The 22,861-nt window shown below is 35.9% G+C and overlaps 1 protein-coding gene across 4 annotated transcripts in view; it reads left to right on the forward strand.

Moving 5' to 3' along the window:
• LOC128241865 (sacsin-like) overlaps window positions 1-22,861 on the forward strand; it is a 72,607-nt gene that overhangs the window by 43,103 nt on the left and 6,643 nt on the right. For all 4 annotated transcript variants that reach the window (XM_052958976.1, XM_052958975.1, XM_052958977.1 and 1 more), the window contains 3 exons: window positions 922-2,460; window positions 3,626-14,388; window positions 22,093-22,212. In XM_052958976.1, the coding sequence (XP_052814936.1) occupies window positions 922-2,460; window positions 3,626-14,388; window positions 22,093-22,212 (12,422 nt within the window). The remainder of the gene's footprint in view (window positions 1-921; window positions 2,461-3,625; window positions 14,389-22,092; window positions 22,213-22,861) is intronic.

Genomic DNA, 22,861 nt, shown 5'->3' on the forward strand with positions numbered 1-22,861 from the left:
TTAATTAAAATAAACCCGATATTGGCTATGGACGTTTTGACGTTTTGTAGTTGGTAAATGATAGTCAACATTTCCATTTTTTGCGTTATTATCTATAATTATTAATAACCTATTCGCCTCGGTCATCGCCAAGATTTATTTAAGCTTCTTCGGTTAGCTAGAAAATTCACATTAACGTTGCAATCTTATTAACGTATTTAAATAAAGTGATCTTTTAATGTGCTCTACTTCAAACCGCAAAACAACATACGCCCCACTTTGATACAACAGCCCACTAATTCTTTTGACTGTCTCATCTCAAGAAGAAGGATTGATCGACGATGCCTGATTTCGATTTGCGGTACTTTAGCCTTTAGGTCTGCGGCTTTAGTCATAAAACATAAGCATACACCTATTAAAAGGCTAGGACAATAAAGACACTGAACGAAAGACACAATGTAAACATCACAGAGTTGATAGAAACCAGTTAAATTGTTTTCGAAGAGACTACTTGAACAGTCCACTGATGTAGTGTAACGCCCGACGCAATTTGCCTAGTACCGTAGGCCTGTAACACCTTCCGCTTTTATACCTTTTACTTAATTATAACAAATTAGATAATATATAAACACTATGCCATGTTTTACTTGACAGGCTACTTTTATATTTTAGCGTTTTGATAATATTAGCGTTTTGGTAACATAAATGGAAGCCTATAAGACACACGCAAATTGTCAATTCAGAGTCATAGTCAAATAAAAAAATAAACATGAAAAACAGCACAAACAATATTCCAGAATAATGCATGTACAGATTGTCTTTGCTGTATTTTGATGTCGTGTGTCTCTCGTTTAGTGTCTGTAAGATCTTGTTCTTGTTCCTTTTCCCGGTAGTTTTCATTGCATTACAAAGTTATAGCATATGTAATATCTATATTTACAGATAACCCCTGCATAATCAGTGGGAAACGCATGCTGTTGATGGACCCGCTTCATCCGGCTGGCTGCGAACCGGCACCAATGGAAATAGGAGATCTAGGCGAAATGGAAGGGTTTGATACAAACGCTTTTATACAAGCACTTGATGGTAAATTTGGTTTCAATCGAGAAACACTCTCATCCGGATATTTCAGAGGAACGCTGTTCTGGTTTCCTCTCCGCGAAATTCCGACTACGCTATCAGACAACGTGTACACGGTGGAAAAAGTAATGAATTTATTCAGGGCGTTTCAACAGGATTCATCTAGCATCCTCCTTTTCTTGAAAAGTCTTTCGGAGGTGACATTGTTTACGGATAATCAGTCCCAGCCGCCAGAGAGAAAAGTTTATGCAAAGGTTAAAATAGCGGACTCTGGCGTGAAATGCTTGGCACAGAGAGCAACATTTGCATACAAAGTGAGCAGTATGACACCTAAAAGCGCCGACATTTCTTCAATTATGGAAGTTCCCATTGAATGTTTCTTTGACGGAAGTTCGAGTTCAAATACTACTTGGCTTGTTGTCAATTACGTTGTTAGTGAATCGGCTTCGGATGAGCTTAACCGACTTATGAACGATGAAAGCATTGGTCTAAGTCCATATGTTGGCGTTGCTGCTCCTATGACAACGACTTCTCAGTTCAATGGTCATATATTCTGTTTCCTGCCTCTTCCGAAAGAAGGCTCGAAACTAACAGGGTTACCATTCCATGTAAACGGGTTCTTCGCCCTTAGCTCCAATCGACACCACTTAAAATGGGAAACTGATGAAGATAAAAACCAACAGCAATACGATAAAAATGTCCATTGGAATCACCTTATGACATCTGAAGTACTGCCGCGAGCTTACCGATTAATGTACGCCGCTGCAGTCAATAAAAGTAATACTTCTGGAAATTCAGAAGACGATATCAAAATTGTGTATAACCTTGTACCAAATATCGACAATGTTAATGACAATTGGAAACGTTTTGCGACGAATGGCATAAAATGTATGCAAACCGAAGATGTTGTTTTTGCAAATGATGTTGGGCGATGGGATGTGTGTCAGAAATGCGTATTTGGAACAGCTGGTACGTTTGACGCAGAAGAAATTAAAACGTCAGTGAGATCCTCTATGAAACGAATGGGAAAGTCTTATGTTGAACTTGATGAAACTACATTGAAGACTTTGCAGGTTGTTTTTACCACTTCAGTTATTTGTGTCTCGCCGGATCTGATTACTCGCTTTCTACAAGAATCGAACGCATACCAATGTCTTGCTGATGAGATGAAAACAGACCTTTTAGTTTACCTCTCAGCTGATAAACAGTTTAATCTACTGCAAGGACTGAAATTATTGCCCCTTGCAAATGGCACATGGGTCAGCTTTCAAAAAGAAGGGAATGCCTTATTCATTACAAGTGCGGAAGTTATTGAAATTTTTCCCGATTTTAAAGACCGTTTCGTTATGGCAACTCTATCATCGAAAAGCGACATAGCATTCCAGTCTATAATTGAAGAAGGTAAGTGGGAAGATAACAAACATTTTCTTTTTAAATGCTTGCAGAGGAGTGATATTGATGATCAAAAACGAAAGTGTTCATATCATATATGAAATATTGATTAAATATATCAACACCTTTTAGCTGCACTTTTACAGATGGACCGTTCTGGCAACATTTTAATTTATTTGTCTTGGAATTAAACATTTTTTCGTTAATATCTGGATTGGTGAGAAAATATCAGGTTAAATTTTCTAATATTTACGTTCGATTTTTTTTGTCTAAAGGCCTTTCTCAAGCTTTCAGAAAAATGATGTTTTCTGCATAAAACATTTAAGAACGTAAATATGTAAAACAACTTCGGTCTGATATTTTGTCCCTAGTCTTATAAAACGGTCCATTTGTGATAGTGCAGTTCTGAAAAAGTATCTAATGTTTTCATTAAATGCCTAGGTTAAACATTGTATATGTCCAATCCATTTACCAATTTGGCCAAGCGCCTTCATCATTTGAAAATTATATATGTACTCTTTAAAGAAAACCGTCAGGTATATGAAACAATCGAGTTTGGTTCTGCAATGCCATACATGTATACATAGAGTACCTGGTAATCAGAATGACGTATGTTGTTTTTCGGGCGGGAGAACGGGCGGCGTCAAACTTACCTGAAGTCAAGTTTACTGTTACTTGAATAGAAAAACGGTTTAAACTTTAAACTGAATAACGTTAATAAGGGTTGACAAATCTTGACTGGACTTGTTTTTTTATTAAGTGTTTATCGAGACTATTAATGTTATTGCGTTTTGGACCCCTTGGATCAAGGTCAATGCCATTGCTACTAAAATAGAAAACGGTTGAAACTAAATAACTTAAATTAGGGTTGACATATCTCGACGGAACTTGGTATTCCGGATGAGTTTATGGATACCTTCAGTGGATTGAGCTTTGGGCCCCTGGTGTCAAGGTCAAGGTCACTGTTACTAAAAATAGAAAAACGGTTGAAACTGAATATCACAATGAAGGCTGAAGTTCTTCTATCTATCATTGGTATCTGGTTTCGTCGTATTGCGTCGTGTCTTTTTGTCTTCATTAAACACGAAACTATTATTATAATGTATATTGTACACCTGTTTTGGATATTGTTGTGACTGGGTTAAGCGCCAATGCAATTTAGTTTCATTTCTAGGGAGCTATCGCATTTCAAACTTTTCTTCCGACGCACTCCGTACTTTCCTGCGAGAGAGTCTACAAGCATTCGTAGACAAAGACATGGACAACTCTTCGAAGATAAGTCTACTGTGGCTTGAAAAAGTCTGGAGCTTGGTGACTAAACACGGTTTAGAACGTTTTAAAGATTTGCGACTTCTACCACTACTACAAGAAGGGACATTTGATGGCACATACGTTGTCAAACTGGTGCCTTTAACGTATCCCTATGTCCTGAGTGATTTGAACAACATAAGCAAAGGTATGAATGGAAATGTGAAGAAGGCATTGCAGCTTCTAGGAATAACCGTGCTTGAGGATTTACCGAACTGGCTGCCGAAAAGACATTTGAATGGTTATGTTTCTCAGCTGAACCACTACGAACTCAAAAGATGTTTCGATACAATTGAAGAGGACAATGTTTTGGCTGTTCGTACTATATTCAATAGCAAAGCAGATGACGAAACACGGAAAGACTTCGTGAAATACTTATGTTACAGTGAAGAAGATTACGGAATGTCTTTTCTAGAGGAGCTTGAAATATTTAAAATGATATCAAAAACCAAGGGATGCGAGAAATATGCTAAGCTGAAATTGGCAGGGTTTTTTATCGATATAAAGACTGAAAATAAACTACCTGGAGATATTGATATTCCAGTTCAGTGTTTTAGACGTGATAAGACAAACAGCAGATTGATCAAAATGTTCAATATAACTGAATTGACCATGGATGAATTTGTAAGGATGAAACTACGAGAGATAACAAAGAGAGGGTACGCATCGGACACTGACGACTTCATGAAGTTTTTTTTGAAGAATATAAAGATGTTTAAACCACAAACAGATATTATTCAAATGGCAACAGACATCGCTTTTATCAAACATGATAGCAAATTAAAACGAGCATCACATTTCTTTGATCACACAGACGAAAATCTGAAAAAGCTTTTTTGGAAACAAGATGTATTTCTTCCAGAACAGGACTTCGATAACCGGGCATTCTTAGATGGCTTAAGAACAATTAGTTTGAAATCCGTAAAGTGTGTCAGCGCAGAAGACATGTTAGGCGTTGCACAAGAACTAGATTCGTCTAAAAAAAGTGAAGTATTTGAAGCTGAAATGCATGATAAAGCCAACGCATTTCTTAACACCATCGAGAACAATCCAAATCTTCTTCAGAACATCGTGCATGTTAGGAACAAAATCACAACAAGCCTTGGAGATGCGTTACGGAAACTACAGTGCTTTCCTTGTATAAGCAATGTCATTGGCAATGTAGAGTACCCCAAAGAATTGCTATTTAAAGATTTAAAACACCTTTATTGTCCACCTGATTTACGAGATGCTCGATACAGTAAGCTGATCGGTTCAATAAAGCCTTTGATCAATTCGAATTGCAAAGAGCTTGCAGAATTTTATGAATGGACTAAACCGCCTTCCATTGAGGACCTTATTAATAACCTGATTGTTGTCAGAGGGAAATGCACTATTGATACTCAACATGATGTCGCAAAAGTGACAAAGGGTATATATTTAGAGTTAAGGGAGCAGAAAGACGATGTTGTGATTAAAAAAGAGATATTTGAAGAAAATACCTTAATCTGGACCGAAAAGGGATTCAAGGGCCCATCGCGCTCGATCTTGAAGCACACTGTTGGCGAAATCCTTCTTAGTCCGGTTTTCGAATATATTCCTGACGACTTCCGCGACGTACACGGCATTTTGGAGGCCTTAGGAAGTAACCTCATTCAAGATAAGCTTGTATTAACGCAATACCTGCAAGAAATACAGACAAAGTATCTAGATGGCCAATATGAAGCAGCTGTTGTATCTAATGACAAAAAGCTTGTCAGCAATGTTCTAGAAAAGTTAGCAATGTTGATTAAGAACGATGAAGCAGACAAAGAGTGGATGGAACGAAATGTGCTAATAATGATCGACACAAATGAAGAATGTACAATTGAATTTGATCAAATTTCTAACTGTGTATATGACAAAGAAAGAGACATGTTTGATGATTCAGATGAAGAACAAATTTTCAAATATGTTCATCCATTGTGTATAGAACACGCAATAAATCTTGGAGTGAAGTCGGTTACACGCCAATCATTAATGGATGCTGAAGATATCGGGGTCAAAGATTGGGGTCAAAACGAACGTTTGACAACACGACTAAATCGGCTTTTGAAAGAGGACTATATTGATGGTCTCTCTGTGCCTAAAGAACTCGTTCAAAACGCTGACGATGCAGGCGCCACGGAAATAAGCTTTCTTTACGACGAACGAGACCACATAGGTTATAGAAAACGTCTTATTAGCAAGGAACTTTCAGAGTGTCAAGGAGCTTCGTTATTTGTTTACAATAACACAACATTCTCCGAAGATGATTTCAAAAACATAACACGCATAAACGAAGGAACAAAACAGCATGACACCTCAACAATTGGAAAATTCGGTCTTGGATTTTGTTCTGTTTACAATTTAACAGATGTTCCCAGTTTTGTTTCAGGTCGAAATATGGTCATTTTCGATCCTCACGAGAGGTATTTGGACGAGAGCGACCCCAAAAAGGGGATAAAGATACCTTTGTCTAAACGCACATTGGTAAAGAGGCATGTCGATCAGTTTATGCCTTTTGAAGGTTTGTTCGGCTGTTCGATCGTAGGTGAATCATTTACATCATTTGAGGGAACTCTATTTCGTCTGCAGCTTCGAACTGCAGTCCAGGCCGACAAAAGCGAGATTTCAAAAAGGGTTTACAACAAGGATGAAGTTATTGGGCTTCTAAACATGTTGAGAAAACATGCAGGCGACTTGCTTCTATTTTCACAAAATGTGACGACTATAAGAATTTTCCACCTGCGAAAAGATTATGTCTCTTCTGACGAGGTAAAGCCTGTGTTTGAGATGAATAAAAGCATAATAGGTGATACATCTAGTCTTAAGAACAGATTCTCAGTATTGAAACTTTGTTCACAGACACATCAAACAGTTGAACATGTTCAAGTTGTCTCACTTGTAACAAACGTCTCTAATCCAGAGCTTTTTGAATCCTGCGAAACAGATAATTATGAAGAACGATTTGTAATATCTTGGTATAAATGTTCGACAGATGCACGTCAGTGTACCGAGGAAACAGCCATTCCTGTATCGGCAATAGCTATTCCAGATATCTATTCTAAGACGGGAGTACATCGTTCATTATCTGATGTAAGACAGGGATTCTACAAAGAAGGACATTTGTTCTGTTTTTTGCCTTTGCCAGTAATAACAAAGTTGCCTTTCCATATAAATGGATTATTTAGCGTTACTTCAAATAGACGATGTTTAACTCTTGCGACAGATGATGATAAGACGGTTAATTCGTATCAATGGAATGACAACTTACTTTCAACATGCACCGTTCAATCATTTGTGAACTACTTGCGTTTCTTAGGCAATGAAGACACATTTGGTTCGACGGTATCTGACACGCATTATTACGGAACTTGGCCAGAACCTGGGGAAAAAGCAGTCGAACCGTTTGTTAAGGCATTTTACACGACCGTCTTGCAAGATAATCCAAGTGAATTGCAATATGGCCCACGTGTATTTAGAAGCAAGGAAAGTCAATCATACTTACCGTTCAGTAGTATTTTAGTGCTCGGCAAAGCAATACGAAACAATACAACGGTAAACGCAATCGCGTTTAAATTTTTGATATCTGTTCCTATTCCTAATGAAAGGATTGTAGTGAATTTGCCTACAAAACAGCTCGATATTCTGATTTATTATAATCGCAATGCTTGTGAAAATGTTTTAATAACGGAGAAAATGTTGTATATTCATTTGCTGGAAAACATGGCGAATGATTATTGGAGAGGAAAAACGGATGAGCGCAATGTAATGCTGCGGCATGCAATCTTATGCCAAAACGGATTCGTTCAAGAACAGTTAAAACGTGTTTCCTGTATCCCCACTCAACCCAATGAACGTTTTAAAAGAATCGAAGAACTTATTCATCCAGATAAGGACTTGGCAAGACTGTTTGTAGAAAGTGAAGAAAGATATGTGATTAAAACCAATGGATTAAGAGATGAAATGGTTCTTTACGAATTAGAAAGATTAGGTATGATGTGTGATACGTTGACTGACGAATTATTGATAGACAGATGTAAAAGTATAGAAGTGTTTTCACAAAAATGCTCACATTGCACTTTGCTACGTATAGATGCGGTTAAAAAGTACTTAAATAAACATTTGTCGAATATAATCCCATCGCTTGCTGCAGTAATTCGAGGCATATTTATTATTCCTGTGCAAACAAGATTGCCAGGATGGAAATTCTCATTCCAATCCGAAAATAGAGATGACTTGAAAAAAGTCACAACTCATTTATGCAACGAGCACAGGATATACAACACATCTGTAAGAGCTCTGATTGGGAGGCCATGTTTTTTATACGAAAGCCGCCTTGTGCATGAAATTGGATCCGTTGAATGTGTAGTAAAAAGTTGCTTTGAAATAAAGCAAGAATTATCAAGTTTTTTAGGCATTAGATCGCAGGAGAGAATAACTGTAAATATGTTGTTGCAGCAATTAAATGTGTTAGCCGACGAATATAAAGGTTCGAAGGAAAGTGATAACTCAGTAACTAGTCAAATAGTGAAGCAGGTGTACTCTAGATTGGATAACAAGTTGACGAAACCATCGTTGCAGGAAAATCTGGAATGTGTAAGTGAAAACATGTCAGGTGTTTTTAATAAGAAGATTATTATGTATGGAAAATCATTTTACAGCGTGAAACAAGTCGCGATGAGCATGGAAACAGATTGCAAGCCGGAACTTTGCCTTTTGCAAAATTTGTCGGATTTAGAATTGCGATTGTTTAAAAAATTAGGTGTAAAAGAACACTTCAGTAAGGAAGATATAATTGCGGTCATGGAAAGTAAACGTTTATTGTGGAAAGACAAGTCATGCAAAGGCAAAGAAGTTAAATTAATAATAAACTTGCTTAGAAATTTGCATTCAATTATGGAAATTGAACATGTGAAAATAGAGGATCTGCAGAAACACAAGGACTTCATCGTTGCACCGGATGAAAAGAATGTTCTAGCCCCCACTTATGAACTTGCATTAGAAGATCAAGCTGTTCGATGGACTAGAAAGGTCCGACTAGTACATGGTGATGTGCCTCCAAATATCGCGAAGGCTCTTGGAGTCCAAACAAAGAAAACAAGTTTGATCAAAGGTTTTTCGAAAGGAATATTTTCTTTTGGGCAAAGAGAAAAGCTGACCACACGATTGAATGGTATTCTTAGAGATTATCCTAGTGATGCCAGTATATTTAAGGAGTTTATTCAGAACGCTGATGACGCTGGTGCGACTGAAATAAATTTCATCAAGTTCTTTGAAACTCAGAATATAGCACATTCAATCGGACGAAACCAAGTCTTAGGCCCAGCATTGTGTATTTACAATAATTCACATTTCAGTGATAATGATTTAGATGGCATTAGAAATTTGGGAATCGGAAGTAAAACTGATGATCCAACAAAAACGGGACAATACGGACTGGGGTTTAACGCAGTTTATCATATCACTGATACACCGTCGTTTTACACTAAGGGTCCTGGCTTAGGAAAAGAAGGAGTTCTTTGTATATTTGATCCTTTGTTTAAGGATATCCCTGAAACAGATGAACCTGGAATAAAATGTGACATCGACGACATGGATGAGGAATTTAAAGATATTTTGAAAGGATATCCAGGAATGAAATCCGATGTCGGAACAGTGTTTCGTTTACCATTGCGACAAGAAAAGTCAGAAGTAAGCGTGCATTGTATAAATAATTATGAAATTGATAAATTACTTGGTCTGCTTCAAGAGGAGGCAACTACATGTCTTCAGTTTTTAAAAAACCTCAAATCAATAGGAATTTCAACGTACATAGATGGCAGGGTACGCACCGAGTTCAGCGTAGAAGCAAAGTTGACAGAGTCGGATGAAATTAAAAGAAAGCAATATTTTGATAATGTAAGAAAAGTTTGTAAAAATAATATGGATGATAAATATAAAAATATTTTAGAGGATCAATTTTCTGTGACGTACAATCTGTCTATTGTTGAAAACAAGCGTCGGTGCAAACGATGGCTTGTATGCAATCAATTTTCAAGTGATACCAAACCAGACGAGAAAGACACTTCATGTAAACTTAGGCCGGCATTCGCCGATAGGGATCTTGGCTTAATGCCAACAGTAGGAATATCCATACCGATGTTCGAAACAGAAGTATCCGACCTAACACGAGCTCATAAGGCTTTCTGCTTTTTACCATTGCCTATAGGAACAGGTCTTCCTTTTCACGTGAATGGCCATTTTTCAGTAGATCGAGGACGACGGATGTTAATCAGCAGCGGCGTGAGCGAAACATGGAACAAATACTTGTTGTCAAGTCTATTGCCTGAAACATTTTGTACATCACTTCTTGAAGTACAGAGCATACTTTGTGATCTTTCTGGGGAAGGGATGACTCAGGCGAAACTCAAGAAAATTTTGAAGCTATACAATAACAAATTTCCAGAATGTTTTTTTGCAACAGAAAGTAAATGGAAATACTACGTACAAAATGTTTACAAAATGATTTTGGAGCAAGAGTGTAAGTTGTTTCCGGTTCTGCTCACATCTGATTCTCAAGATAAACCACTTGGTTTTGAACTGGGATGGACGCATTTAGCTCGCAGTGAAGACGATAAGGCAGGAGGTGTTTTTTACGGAGCGCATACGGCACATGATGTATTGCATTTACAACAAGACCTGGTGAAGTCCATAATGGCGAGAATCGGAATGAAAATTGTAGAAAGTCCCGATGTTGTTAAACAATCAATAGAAGAAGTGGGGTTGAAAGTTTTAAATTGCACACCTGATTTAGCATTGAAGTACATTCGTGAAACTGATGTGCAGATATGTGGTAAAAATATAGAGCAATCATGCTTTATGTCGGTCCAGCATTTTAAGAACTTGATTTCATTCCTTCTGTCAAGTCCAGTTGAACTGATGCTAGAAGGTTTACCACTCTGTCTTACACAAGACAACATCCTTCATAAGTTTGATTCACATAGGCCGGTATTTTGCTCAAAGTACCTTTCCCTGTTACCCGGATCTTCTAATGAATTTATTCACAATGATGTAGTGGATTATTTGAAGAACAGGAAATATATCTTCCAATCCGGAGTGTTAAAAGAGTTAAGAGTGGAAAATCTATGTAATTTGCTTCCTTCATCATATGATTTAGATGTTTTTCGTGGTGGCAATGATTTAGAGGTGGAATCATTCAAGTCAGAAGACACAAATTTTGACCTGAGAATGTTCTTCATTTTTTTGCACGCGAAATCAGTCGACTGCAACAAAGTGTTTTCGGTTGACCTATTCGTCAAAAATGTGTCGTGTTTCAAAAGTTGGTCTTTCCTACCATCAAAGGGTATAGCACATGCATTAAATTCGCTTATTCCACTAGAACAACCTTTTAGGTTGTATAAAAATGGAAGCGGTTATGAAACCGTCCATAGAATTATTTCAAGACTCAATATTCCTACACTAGACACAAGCTGGTTATTTATTACTAAAACACAAATGGAATTTGAAATAGAATATGGACTAGAGGCAATGATATCATCCGTTTCGAATCCATTTGAACTAATAAAGTGTCTTAATTTTTACAAACAGACTCTGCAAGACACCATATCACGTTTTGAAGCTGTCGAAATTCTTGGATATGTTTCAGAAAGAATAACAGCAATGGCTATCCATGTCGATCTTGTGAACATGATACGGTCTCTGCCGCTGTATGAAACTGCATACGGAGATTTGATTAGTATTGAAAACGTGAATAATGTTGTAATTCTTTCTGCAAGAATTCCGCCAGATGGAATGAAAGAAATCGCCGAGGCTACAAATACGACATTTGTGATGTTTTATGAAAAGTATTCCTATCTGTTGAAGCATATTTCATCATGCATTGAAGTTAATCGACTATATGCAGATATGATTGTGCCAAATTTTCAAGCAATTCCTCCCGAACATCAGATGAAACATCTGGAATATATCCGAGATTATATTTGTACAGGTTTGTCGAAAAACACATGGTATACAAAGAAGATTACTCGTCTTCTCACGGACATTCCATTTATTCGAATTGGAAATCGAGAACGACGTGTTAACGAATTCTTTAGCCACAGAAACAATGTATTTGTTGAAATGCTTACAGATGATGAATTTCTTCCAAATCATTTAAGAACAGACGTATGGGAAAGATTTCTTGAAGCATTAGGACTTGTCACAAAGCTAACACAACAAAAAGTGTTGGAATTCGCCAAATGTATTGCACATGATTCAGTAAATGTCCAAGGGAACATAAACGGACTGAAAAGAAAATCACACACATTGACGTCATTTATTTTGAATGCTGAAAAAAGTTTCTTTAGCTCAAACGTCCTTGACGAACTTAAGAATGTAAAGTTTGTTAACTCTCATGAAGTTAACACTGACAGAAGCGCAATATGCAAATCGTTCAGCAAGCCCAATGAGTTCATTTGTTTTAATGGGTCAACAGCATACACATGGCAGGACATATGTTGGTCAAGTACACATATTTTGCACAGTGATATTCATACCAGGTCAGATGAACGTCATGATGAACTTGGTGTGTTGACATATCCGTCAATAGAAAGAGTTATTGTGCATAGTCATAATGTGACTGAAGTATTCAAAAAGAAAACTACTAGGACGCATGACAAATTGAAGTTTATCACTCCACTCTACGACTTTTTCATGAACCATCTAAACAGCCCTGAGTTGATAAAACTAAGGAATTCACATTTTGTTTATATACCTGACGAAGCTATGGTAAGAGCCGATATGGTGTATGAAACCTCCGCGTTGAAAAGCACTGAGATCAAGCCATATTTGTATCAGCTACCAAAATCCTTACGAAAATACATTGACTTATTTGAAAACCTCGGAGCGATGAGTCAAGTTTGTAGATCACAGTTTGTAAATGTGCTGGATTCAATACATACTGAGTACGATGATCAAAGTTTGCCACTGCAGGTGCTTAAAAAGGTTGCACAGACGATCACACTTCTGTTCAAACTTGAAGGATCACTTGGAGATAGTAATGCAAAGTTGTTTCTACCAAACAAAGTAATGAAACTGAGGGAATCGTCAAGTATCACTGTTTGTGACAACAAAACATACGCGGGAATCTTAAAAGATGTTACTGACATTGACTACTTTCTTGGATTCAATGAAATGGAAATAGAAGAGTTTACAGACTCAGCTGCAGTGTTTGAGACATTGCCAAATTCTATGCAGCCATGCTTCTTAAGCAAAGTCGTGAGTGAAAAAGTGTCGTTACAATCGATTGAATTTGTTGAATCACTTGTGTCCTATGAATGGCAGTACTTTTTACGGAGCGACAGTTTTATTAATGGAATAATCAGGCTCATTCGTGCTCAGTGTGGATTAAGTAACAAGGGAAAGCCAGCAACTGATTTAGAAGATAAGTCAAGAAACAAATTGAGAAATGTCCGCATTAAACAAGTGAATGGGTTACGAACAAAAGTGTCATATAAAGGCAGTGTGCTTAATGGGGTTAGTTTGCAACGGAAATGCTATATAACGGATATAAATTGTGACGAGGAAAACTCGTCTTTTGAGCTGTACTTTGACTCTCGTGGCACTACAGACGAGAAAATGATTCTTTCTGAGGAGGACGGAATTTTCGATTTAGTACAAAAATGCACTGACCATATCATGGACAAGGACAAATGTAACATATTGAGTGCAATATTGAACTGCAGGAATGATCCTGAACAAATTGCTGAACTGCTTGATAGACGTAACATTGCAGAAATCGATTTTAAGCCCTCTTCCGTATTTCCAAAGCCTGGTACCTATGTAAATCGAGAATTTTACCCATTTCTACTACAGGAAATAGTTCCCTTTAAAGCGCATGAATTTGAATTCGTAGCAATGGAAGTAGAGTATGAAGATGATAGAAATAACGCATATATATACGTCCATATCATGAGTCAAATTCAAAAGGTTGCGGGATCTTTAGACATAGCGTTACGGTACAATGTAAATGCTGGCGAGCCTAGAGGTTTCATCGAAGTGCCGATTTTCAAACTTTATCGCTTTGTTTCCCCAAATTCTCAAAATACTACTACAGAAGTGGAACTTTACGACTCACAAAATATAATCACACGACCTCTTGACGAAAATCGCCGTAGAGTAAGGGAATTGTTAACTGCAGCTTTTAAGATGTGCGAAAAAGATAGAAAGATATTGATTAAGCGACTATTGTTAAGGTGGCATCCCGACAGAAATCCTGGTTTAGAGGATTATGCGACGGAAATATTTAGCTATATTAAAGAACTAATCGTTGAATTGGAAAGAAGCGAATTTTCTGCTGGATCAAGCGGAACATTCGTGTCTCGTTACAGCAATTTTAGTTCGAGGATTGTAAGCGATGGTCAGGTGTTTGCTGAAGAATTCCGAAAAAGAAGACGCAATTATCAATCGTTTTTCACCTGGGGCTTTTATACTGGCAGTAGAAAAGAGTATCTTCCTGTTCCTAATCCCGGAGAAGCAGACAGATGGCTTTGCCAAGCAAAAACGGACTTTAAAGTCGCGAGTGTAATGATTGCCAATACCGAGGAGTCGTTCAAGGGGTTCAACTGGATCTGCTATCAATTTCACCAGGTCAGTAAATAAAACAATATTTAGATATATCATACAATATAAAGCACCTGTAGTCATGATCAGTTCGCTAACTGTTTACTTAACAAACGTGGATACTTTCACTGGATTTGCTTTCAAATATATTAGTTAGGGTAATCTTGAATATGATATACCTGTTGCCATGAGCCACGCTTGACGATGACGGCTCTTTTAAGAGCCTCAACTCAAGTTCCTATCAATAACACCACGAAAAGCACATCTGTAATTTGATTGATAATTTGAATTGCTGTCATTATAATATGACAAATTAACATAAAAGTTATTGAAGCATTCATATAGAGTAACTGAATTGAAAAAAATCAGAACATACGTTTATTTCAAATCAAACACATGATACACTCTAAATGAATTTGGCCAACATGACTTATGACAATTGCACACATATACAGAGTAAAAAATGCATGGCTATCGACAGATCAATAATCAACATATACAAATCTGTATCTCTGAGTTTGATTTTACGTACACTTTATAGTTACTTAATTTATGGATATGATATTACGGGCGGATATTCATACATATTTCACATGAAGTTTAGTTTATTTTAATTTCATGTGCGCAATATTTTACATGCGAAAACTATGTGAATTACCCTACTAAAGCTTATTCAATTTATTCTGCATTTCGAATATAATTTACATGAATAATAAAAGTTAAATTAAATTATCATATTGGCTATAAGGTTTAATTCCAGTCACTAGTAAAGTTCCCAGTAGAATGAGTACTTCCTTATTGTTCATCAATCTAGTATTTGTCACCTGTTATCGCGCATACTTGTTCCTCCTAGTGGTGACCAGATTTAAAAAAAGTTAAGACTTTAATCATAAGAGAACCGAAAGCTTGTAAGAATCCTCAAGTCCGCGTTATTCTTATCATTCAGGCTTATTTTCCCTCTGTTGGTCAATACACAACCATACGTATTAACTATAATGTTACTCTCGCAAGTTCAAATGTTTTCTTGGTTAAAGTCTAGTTATCTGTTATTAATGACGGATCGAAAGCGCGGTTCATGTATGTCTATCAGTAATGGTTTCCGTGTGATCATCTTGTGAAATTCTTGACCGGAATAAATAAAGGTTAAGGCTCACAAAGGGAAATCCGGCCAGATTTGTGCAAGATTAGGCGAGTAATTATAACCTGGATCTTGTATTCCGTTGATAGCCTTTGAGGCTTATCGGTGAGTCAAATACTGTAGCACAGTATTGTATATATTGACCGAGTGGAAGTCAATTATTTATTGCCGACTGGGCTTAGTTTAGTTCACTTGCTATAAGTGGTTGATGTTATGATAACCCAATTAGTGTCCTTAGGCCTCAAAAAATTGATCATTTGTTCGTCGGAGTAGCCGCACCTAAAATTCGAAAAACGGAAAAAGAACTAAAAAAAACAACTCTTTTTTTGCGTCCGCACATACTTTTTGGCCGCTCATATATTCCTTTTTTTGTTTACTTCTGAATTTTCTCTATTTCTGACGTTCGTTTACATATAATTTAAACCAGCAACGTCAACGTCGCCTTTTTTGAAGGTTTTTCAATGCTTTACATTCTTCGCGACCAAAATTTCCTCGTGTCAGGACAAAATCAGGTTCGGGTAAGCGCAAAACAGCCGATATAGTGTTTACAGTTTTTTTGTCGGGAATATTTGGCAGGACGCACCGTTGTTATTTATTTCCGGTATTAATTTTCAGGTTACTTTTAGTTTTCGTAATTTAAAATGCACGTTTTAAATGAAAATCAGTGTCTTAGTCAATGGATTATAGTCTATAGTAAACAACAACAGTTTCACAGCGTCGAAGGCAATACTTATTCATGTGTGTTTTAAGTAATTCATTGTTTTATACTCAAGATTAAGTGTTAAATAATAACTAAATCGGGTTTTGAGTGCAAAACTTGCATTAAAATACACGGACACACGACTAAATAATTTTACGCCAAGAATCTACTAGAAACGTATAGGGATTTCGCCCGAAGTCCGCCCCTTTATTTTGTACAGGCATACACTGAAAAAAAGTTTCTTCTTGGTTGAATTACTAACAAATACATGACCATACTCTGAATCAAAGTTTCTTATTGGTGTACTAACTAACAAATACATGACCATACACTGATACAAAGTTTCTTATTCGTGAACTTACTAACAAATACATGTCCATACACTGAGACAAAGTTTCTTATTGGTTGACCTACTAACAAAAACATGACCATACACTGAAACAAAGTTTCTTATTGGTTGACCTACTAACAAATACATGACCATACACTGAAACAAAGTTTCTTATTGGTTGACCTACTAACACATACATGACCATACACTGTGACGAAGTTTCTTATTGGTTGACTTACTAACAAATACATGACCATACTCTGAAGCAATGTTTCTTATTGGTTGACCTACTAAAAAATACATGACCATACTCTGAAGCAATGTTTCTTATTGGTTGACTTACTAAAAAATACATGACCATACACTGAAGCAATGTTTCTTATTGGTTGACTTACTAACAAATACATGACCATACTCTGAAACAAAGTTTCTTATTGGTTGACCTACTAACACATACATGACCATACACTGAAGCAATGCTTCTTATTGGTTGACCTACTAACAAATACATGACCATACTCTGAAGCAATATTTCTTATTGGTTGACCTACTAACAAATACATGACCATTCACTGAAGCAATGTTTCTTATTGGTTGACTTACTAACAAATACATGACCATACACTGAAGCAATGCTTCTTATTGGTTGACCTACTAACAAATACATGACCATACTCTGAAGCAATGTTTCTTATTGGTTGACTTACTAACAAATACATGACCATACTCTGAAACAAAGTTTCTTATTGGTTGACCTACTAACACATACATGACCATACTCTGAAGCAATGTTTCTTATTGGTTGACCTACTAACAAATACATGACCATACTCTGAAGCAATGTTTCTTATTGGTTGACCTACTAACAAATACATGACCATTCACTGAAGCAATGTTTCTTATTGGTTGACTTACTAACAAATACATGACCATACTCTGAAGCAATGTTTCTTATTGGTTGACTTACTAACAAATACATGACCATACTCTGAAGCAATGTTTCTTATTGGTTGACTTACTTACAAATACATGACCATACTCTGAAGCAATGTTTCTTATTGGTTGACTTACTAACAAATACATGACCATACTCTGAAGCAATGTTTCTTATTGGTTGACTTACTAACAAATACATGACCATACTCTGAAACAAAGTTTCTTATTGGTTGACCTACTAACACATACATGACCATACACTGAAGCAATGCTTCTTATTGGTTGACCTACTAACAAATACATGACCATACTCTGAAGCAATGTTTCTTATTGGTTGACCTACTAACAAATACATGACCATTCACTGAAGCAATGTTTCTTATTGGTTGACTTACTAACAAATACATGACCATACTCTGAAGCAATGTTTCTTATTGGTTGACTTACTAACAAATACATGACCATACTCTGAAGCAATGTTTCTTATTTGTTGACTTACTTACAAATACATGACCATACTCTGAAACAAAGTTTGTTATTGGTTGACCTACTTACAAATACATGACCATACTCTGAAGCAATGTTTCTTATTGGTTGACTTACTAACAAATACATGACCATACACTGAAGCAATGTTTCTTATTGGTTGACCTACTAACAAATACATGACCATACTCTGAAGCAATGTTTCTTATTGGTTGACCTACTAACAAATACATGACCATACTCTGAAGCAATGTTTCTTATTGGTTGACTTACTAACAAATACATGACCATACTCTGAAACAAAGTTTCTTATTGGTTGACCTACTAACACATACATGACCATACACTGAAGCAATGCTTCTTATTGGTTGACCTACTAACAAATACATGACCATACTCTGAAGCAATGTTTCTTATTGGTTGACCTACTAACAAATACATGACCATTCACTGAAGCAATGTTTCTTATTGGTTGACTTACTAACAAATACATGACCATACTCTGAAGCAATGTTTCTTATTGGTTGACTTACTAACAAATACATGACCATACTCTGAAGCAATGTTTCTTATTGGTTGACTTACTTACAAATACATGACCATACTCTGAAGCAATGTTTCTTATTGGTTGACTTACTAACAAATACATGACCATACTCTGAAGCAATGTTTCTTATTGGTTGACTTACTAACAAATACATGACCATACTCTGAAACAAAGTTTCTTATTGGTTGACCTACTAACACATACATGACCATACACTGAAGCAATGCTTCTTATTGGTTGACCTACTAACAAATACATGACCATACTCTGAAGCAATGTTTCTTATTGGTTGACCTACTAACAAATACATGACCATTCACTGAAGCAATGTTTCTTATTGGTTGACTTACTAACAAATACATGACCATACTCTGAAGCAATGTTTCTTATTGGTTGACTTACTAACAAATACATGACCATACTCTGAAGCAATGTTTCTTATTTGTTGACTTACTTACAAATACATGACCATACTCTGAAACAAAGTTTGTTATTGGTTGACCTACTTACAAATACATGACCATACTCTGAAGCAATGTTTCTTATTGGTTGACTTACTAACAAATACATGACCATACACTGAAGCAAAGTTTCTTATTGGTTGACCTACTAACAAATACATGACCATACACTGAAGCAATGTTTCTTATTGGTTGACTTACTAACAAATACATGACCATACTCTGAAGCAATGTTTCTTATTGGTTGACTTACTAACAAATACATGACCATACACTGAAGCAATGTTTCTTATTGGTTGACTTACTAACAAATACATGACCATACTCTGAAGCAATGTTTCTTATTGGTTGACTTACTAACAAATACATGACCATACTCTGAAGCAATGTTTCTTATTGGTTGACCTACTAACAAATACATGACCATACACTAAAGCAATGTTTCTTATTGGTTGACCTACTAACAAATACATGACCATACACTGAAGCAATGTTTCTTATTGGTTGACTTACTAACAAATACATGACCATACACTGAAGCAATGTTTCTTATTGGTTGGTTGACTTACTAACAAATACATGACCATACACTGAAGCAATGTTTCTTATTGGTTGGTTGACTTACTAACAAATACATGACCATACTCTGAAGCAATGTTTCTTATTGGTTGACCTACTAACAAATACATGACCATACACTGAAACAGAGTTTCTTATTGGTTGACTTACTAACAAATACATGACCATACTCTGAAGCAGAGTTTCTTATTGGTTGACTTACTAACAAATCCATGACCATACACTGAAGCAATGTTTCTTATTGGTTGACTTACTAACAAATACATTACCATACACTGAAACAAAGTTTCTTATTGGTTGACCTACTAACAAATACATGACCATACACTGAAGCAATGTTTCTTATTGGTTGACTTACTAACAAATACATGACCATACTCTGAAGCAATGTTTCTTATTGGTTGACCTACTAACAAATACATGATCATACACTGAAGCAATGTTTCTTATTGGTTGACCTACTAACAAATACATGACCATACACTGAAGCAATGTTTCTTATTGGTTGACTTACTAACAAATACATGACCATACACTGAAGCAATGTTTCTTATTGGTTGGTTGACTTACTAACAAATACATGACCATACACTGAAGCAATGTTTCTTATTGGTTGGTTGACTTACTAACAAATACATGACCATACTCTGAAGCAATGTTTCTTATTGGTTGACCTACTAACAAATACATGACCATACACTGAAGCAATGTTTCTTATTGGTTGACTTACTAACAAATACATGACCATACACTGAAACAGAGTTTCTTATTGGTTGACTTACTAACAAATACATGACCATACTCTGAAGCAGAGTTTCTTATTGGTTGACTTACTAACAAATCCATGACCATACACTGAAGCAATGTTTCTTATTGGTTGACTAACAAATACATGACCATACACTGAAACAAAGTTTCTTATTGGTTGACCTACTAACAAATACATGACCATACACTGAAGCAATGTTTCTTATTGGTTGACTTACTAACAAATACATGACCATACTCTGAAGCAATGTTTCTTATTGGTTGACCTACTAACAAATACATGACCATACACTGAAGCAAAGTTTCTTATTGGTTGACTTACTAACAAATACAAGACCATACACTGAAGCAATGTTTCTTATTGGTTGTCTTACTAACAAATACATGACCATACACTGAGACAAAGTTTCTTATTGGTTGACTTACTAACAAATAAATGACCATACACTGAGACAAAGTTTCTTATTCGTGAACTTACTAACAAATACATGTCCATACACTGAGACAAAGTTTCTTATTGGTTGACTTACCAACAAATACATGACCATACACTGAAACAAAGTTTGCAATTGGTCAACTGAATAATACATAACCATACTTCGAAACAACATTTCTTATTTGTCACATTTCTATGAACTATATTTAAAATGAATGGATAATGTATCAGTAACACACGTCCAACTGAAATGTCAATATGGTATACTTGTAGTTTAAAGTTTGAATTTTGTAAGTATAAAAGCGATAACTCCCGAAATAGATATAATTTTCAATAATCACAAATATCTAACATATTGAAAGCATTGTACAGATGACCGATGAACGCCACTTTAAACACATGACACAATTCTGTTGTTGCCAATTTACCAGACTCGCGTATAACCAAATCAATTCATAAACTTCTAAAACTATATCGAAATGTATTTTAGGATAGTTAAAGATAACTGCCGGTATCAGTCAAAAGATAGTTCGTTGACAATATCCCTAAGCTGTTGTTTTCCGGTTATATTATTTAAGGATGTTTAATCCTTCTGTTTTAATATGAAAGGGAGGTAATTTTACAATAAATTTTAATTAAATTTGACGTCATAATTGTTCAAACTTCTTTGATGATTTGGCAAAATGAAATTAACTAAAAAAATCTTAAATGCTCTCTCATAAATTTGTGACTTAATATTAATATAATTACTGTATAATAGCAAAATGAGGGAATACGCAATAAACAAATAAACAAATTAGAATTTTTTTACTCGCAATAATATTCGGAGGAATTGACCGCCTACCGAACTATTGATGTAGCAATATATAGCAAACACTATTGACCAGTGATTTATATATATAACGAAATCATGTTTTATTATTTATGTAGAATTAGCAAAGTCTTAGAAGGCAGTTATACTTCGAATTGCTGTCGTCTATATTTCAGTTTGCTACGTTCACTTTCTTAAAACAGAATTCCGCTTAAGCTTGTCCTACGAGGATTTAACATAACGCATTTATTTTCACTACGCACAAAAGAGTTTCAGCAAAAAATACATTTTTACTAAATTTTGTTTAACTGAGGTGGGAGAAAAAGCATTTACCATAGCCGCTAGTGTAAGAAAGGTTCATTCCAACCCTCGCGCAGCGAGTTTTGCGGGAACTCGGTAAACTTGTTTCCGCAAAACACCTTACACTCGGGTCTGAATGAACCTTTCTTACACTCTCGGCCATGGAAGATACTTAAACGCATACATTTTGATGTGCTTCAAAAAAATGGATTTTTAAGTATATATCTGTACCCTACAGGCATGTGAAAAAGCGCTAAAAGCTGCCAGATTTTCCAGAGATGCCAACCGATGTCCTCGATGGACACATGACCTATGCAGCCTCATGGTTGGAGATGAGTTTGATGAAATTAAAGGAGAGGTATGTATTGATATTTACTCGCAAGCGGAACTTGACGAGTGGCTCTTCTTTGAGCTTTTCCTCGCTACAAGTATGTGGAGCATACATGTACAATTATTAGTTGTTTTCCCTTTTATATACGCTAATTATTGTGACTCTTCTTTAAGTTTGTCCAAGATAAAATAACACAGAACAGTTTTTCACCCACCGCTCGTAAATTAGGTTTAAACAACCCACGCTAGTCACTCGCGTTTAATTCTAACCATTCGATAAGTGTATGCAGTAACTTTTACTTGTATATGTCACATAAAAAACAAAATATGTTAACAAAATTATTCACAATCTAATGAATGTATTGTAATGGCGTATTCATTTTAAAACTGGCAGTTTTAAAAGTAAACTTCCTTAAATTAAGTCTTTTGTTGGTTAATGAATGTAAAAGTAGTGGAATTTTCTATTGATTGCGTTTGTTTACACTAACCGACAAAATTGATTTCAGAGATTGACCGTGCAAAGTCAGTGACCCCTATATATACCAATATTTATGCAAAAAGCTGCAGAGACAAGCTCAGTAGCAAAACGTTTAAACATAAACCCGGTTTAGTGGCACGGAGCAAACGCCAAAGACATATAACACAAAATCACAAACAAGAAACATAGAAGAACAGCA

Source organism: Mya arenaria, chromosome 7 (genome assembly GCF_026914265.1).
Source record: "Mya arenaria isolate MELC-2E11 chromosome 7, ASM2691426v1".
NCBI classification, from domain to species: Eukaryota; Metazoa; Mollusca; class Bivalvia; order Myida; family Myidae; genus Mya; species Mya arenaria.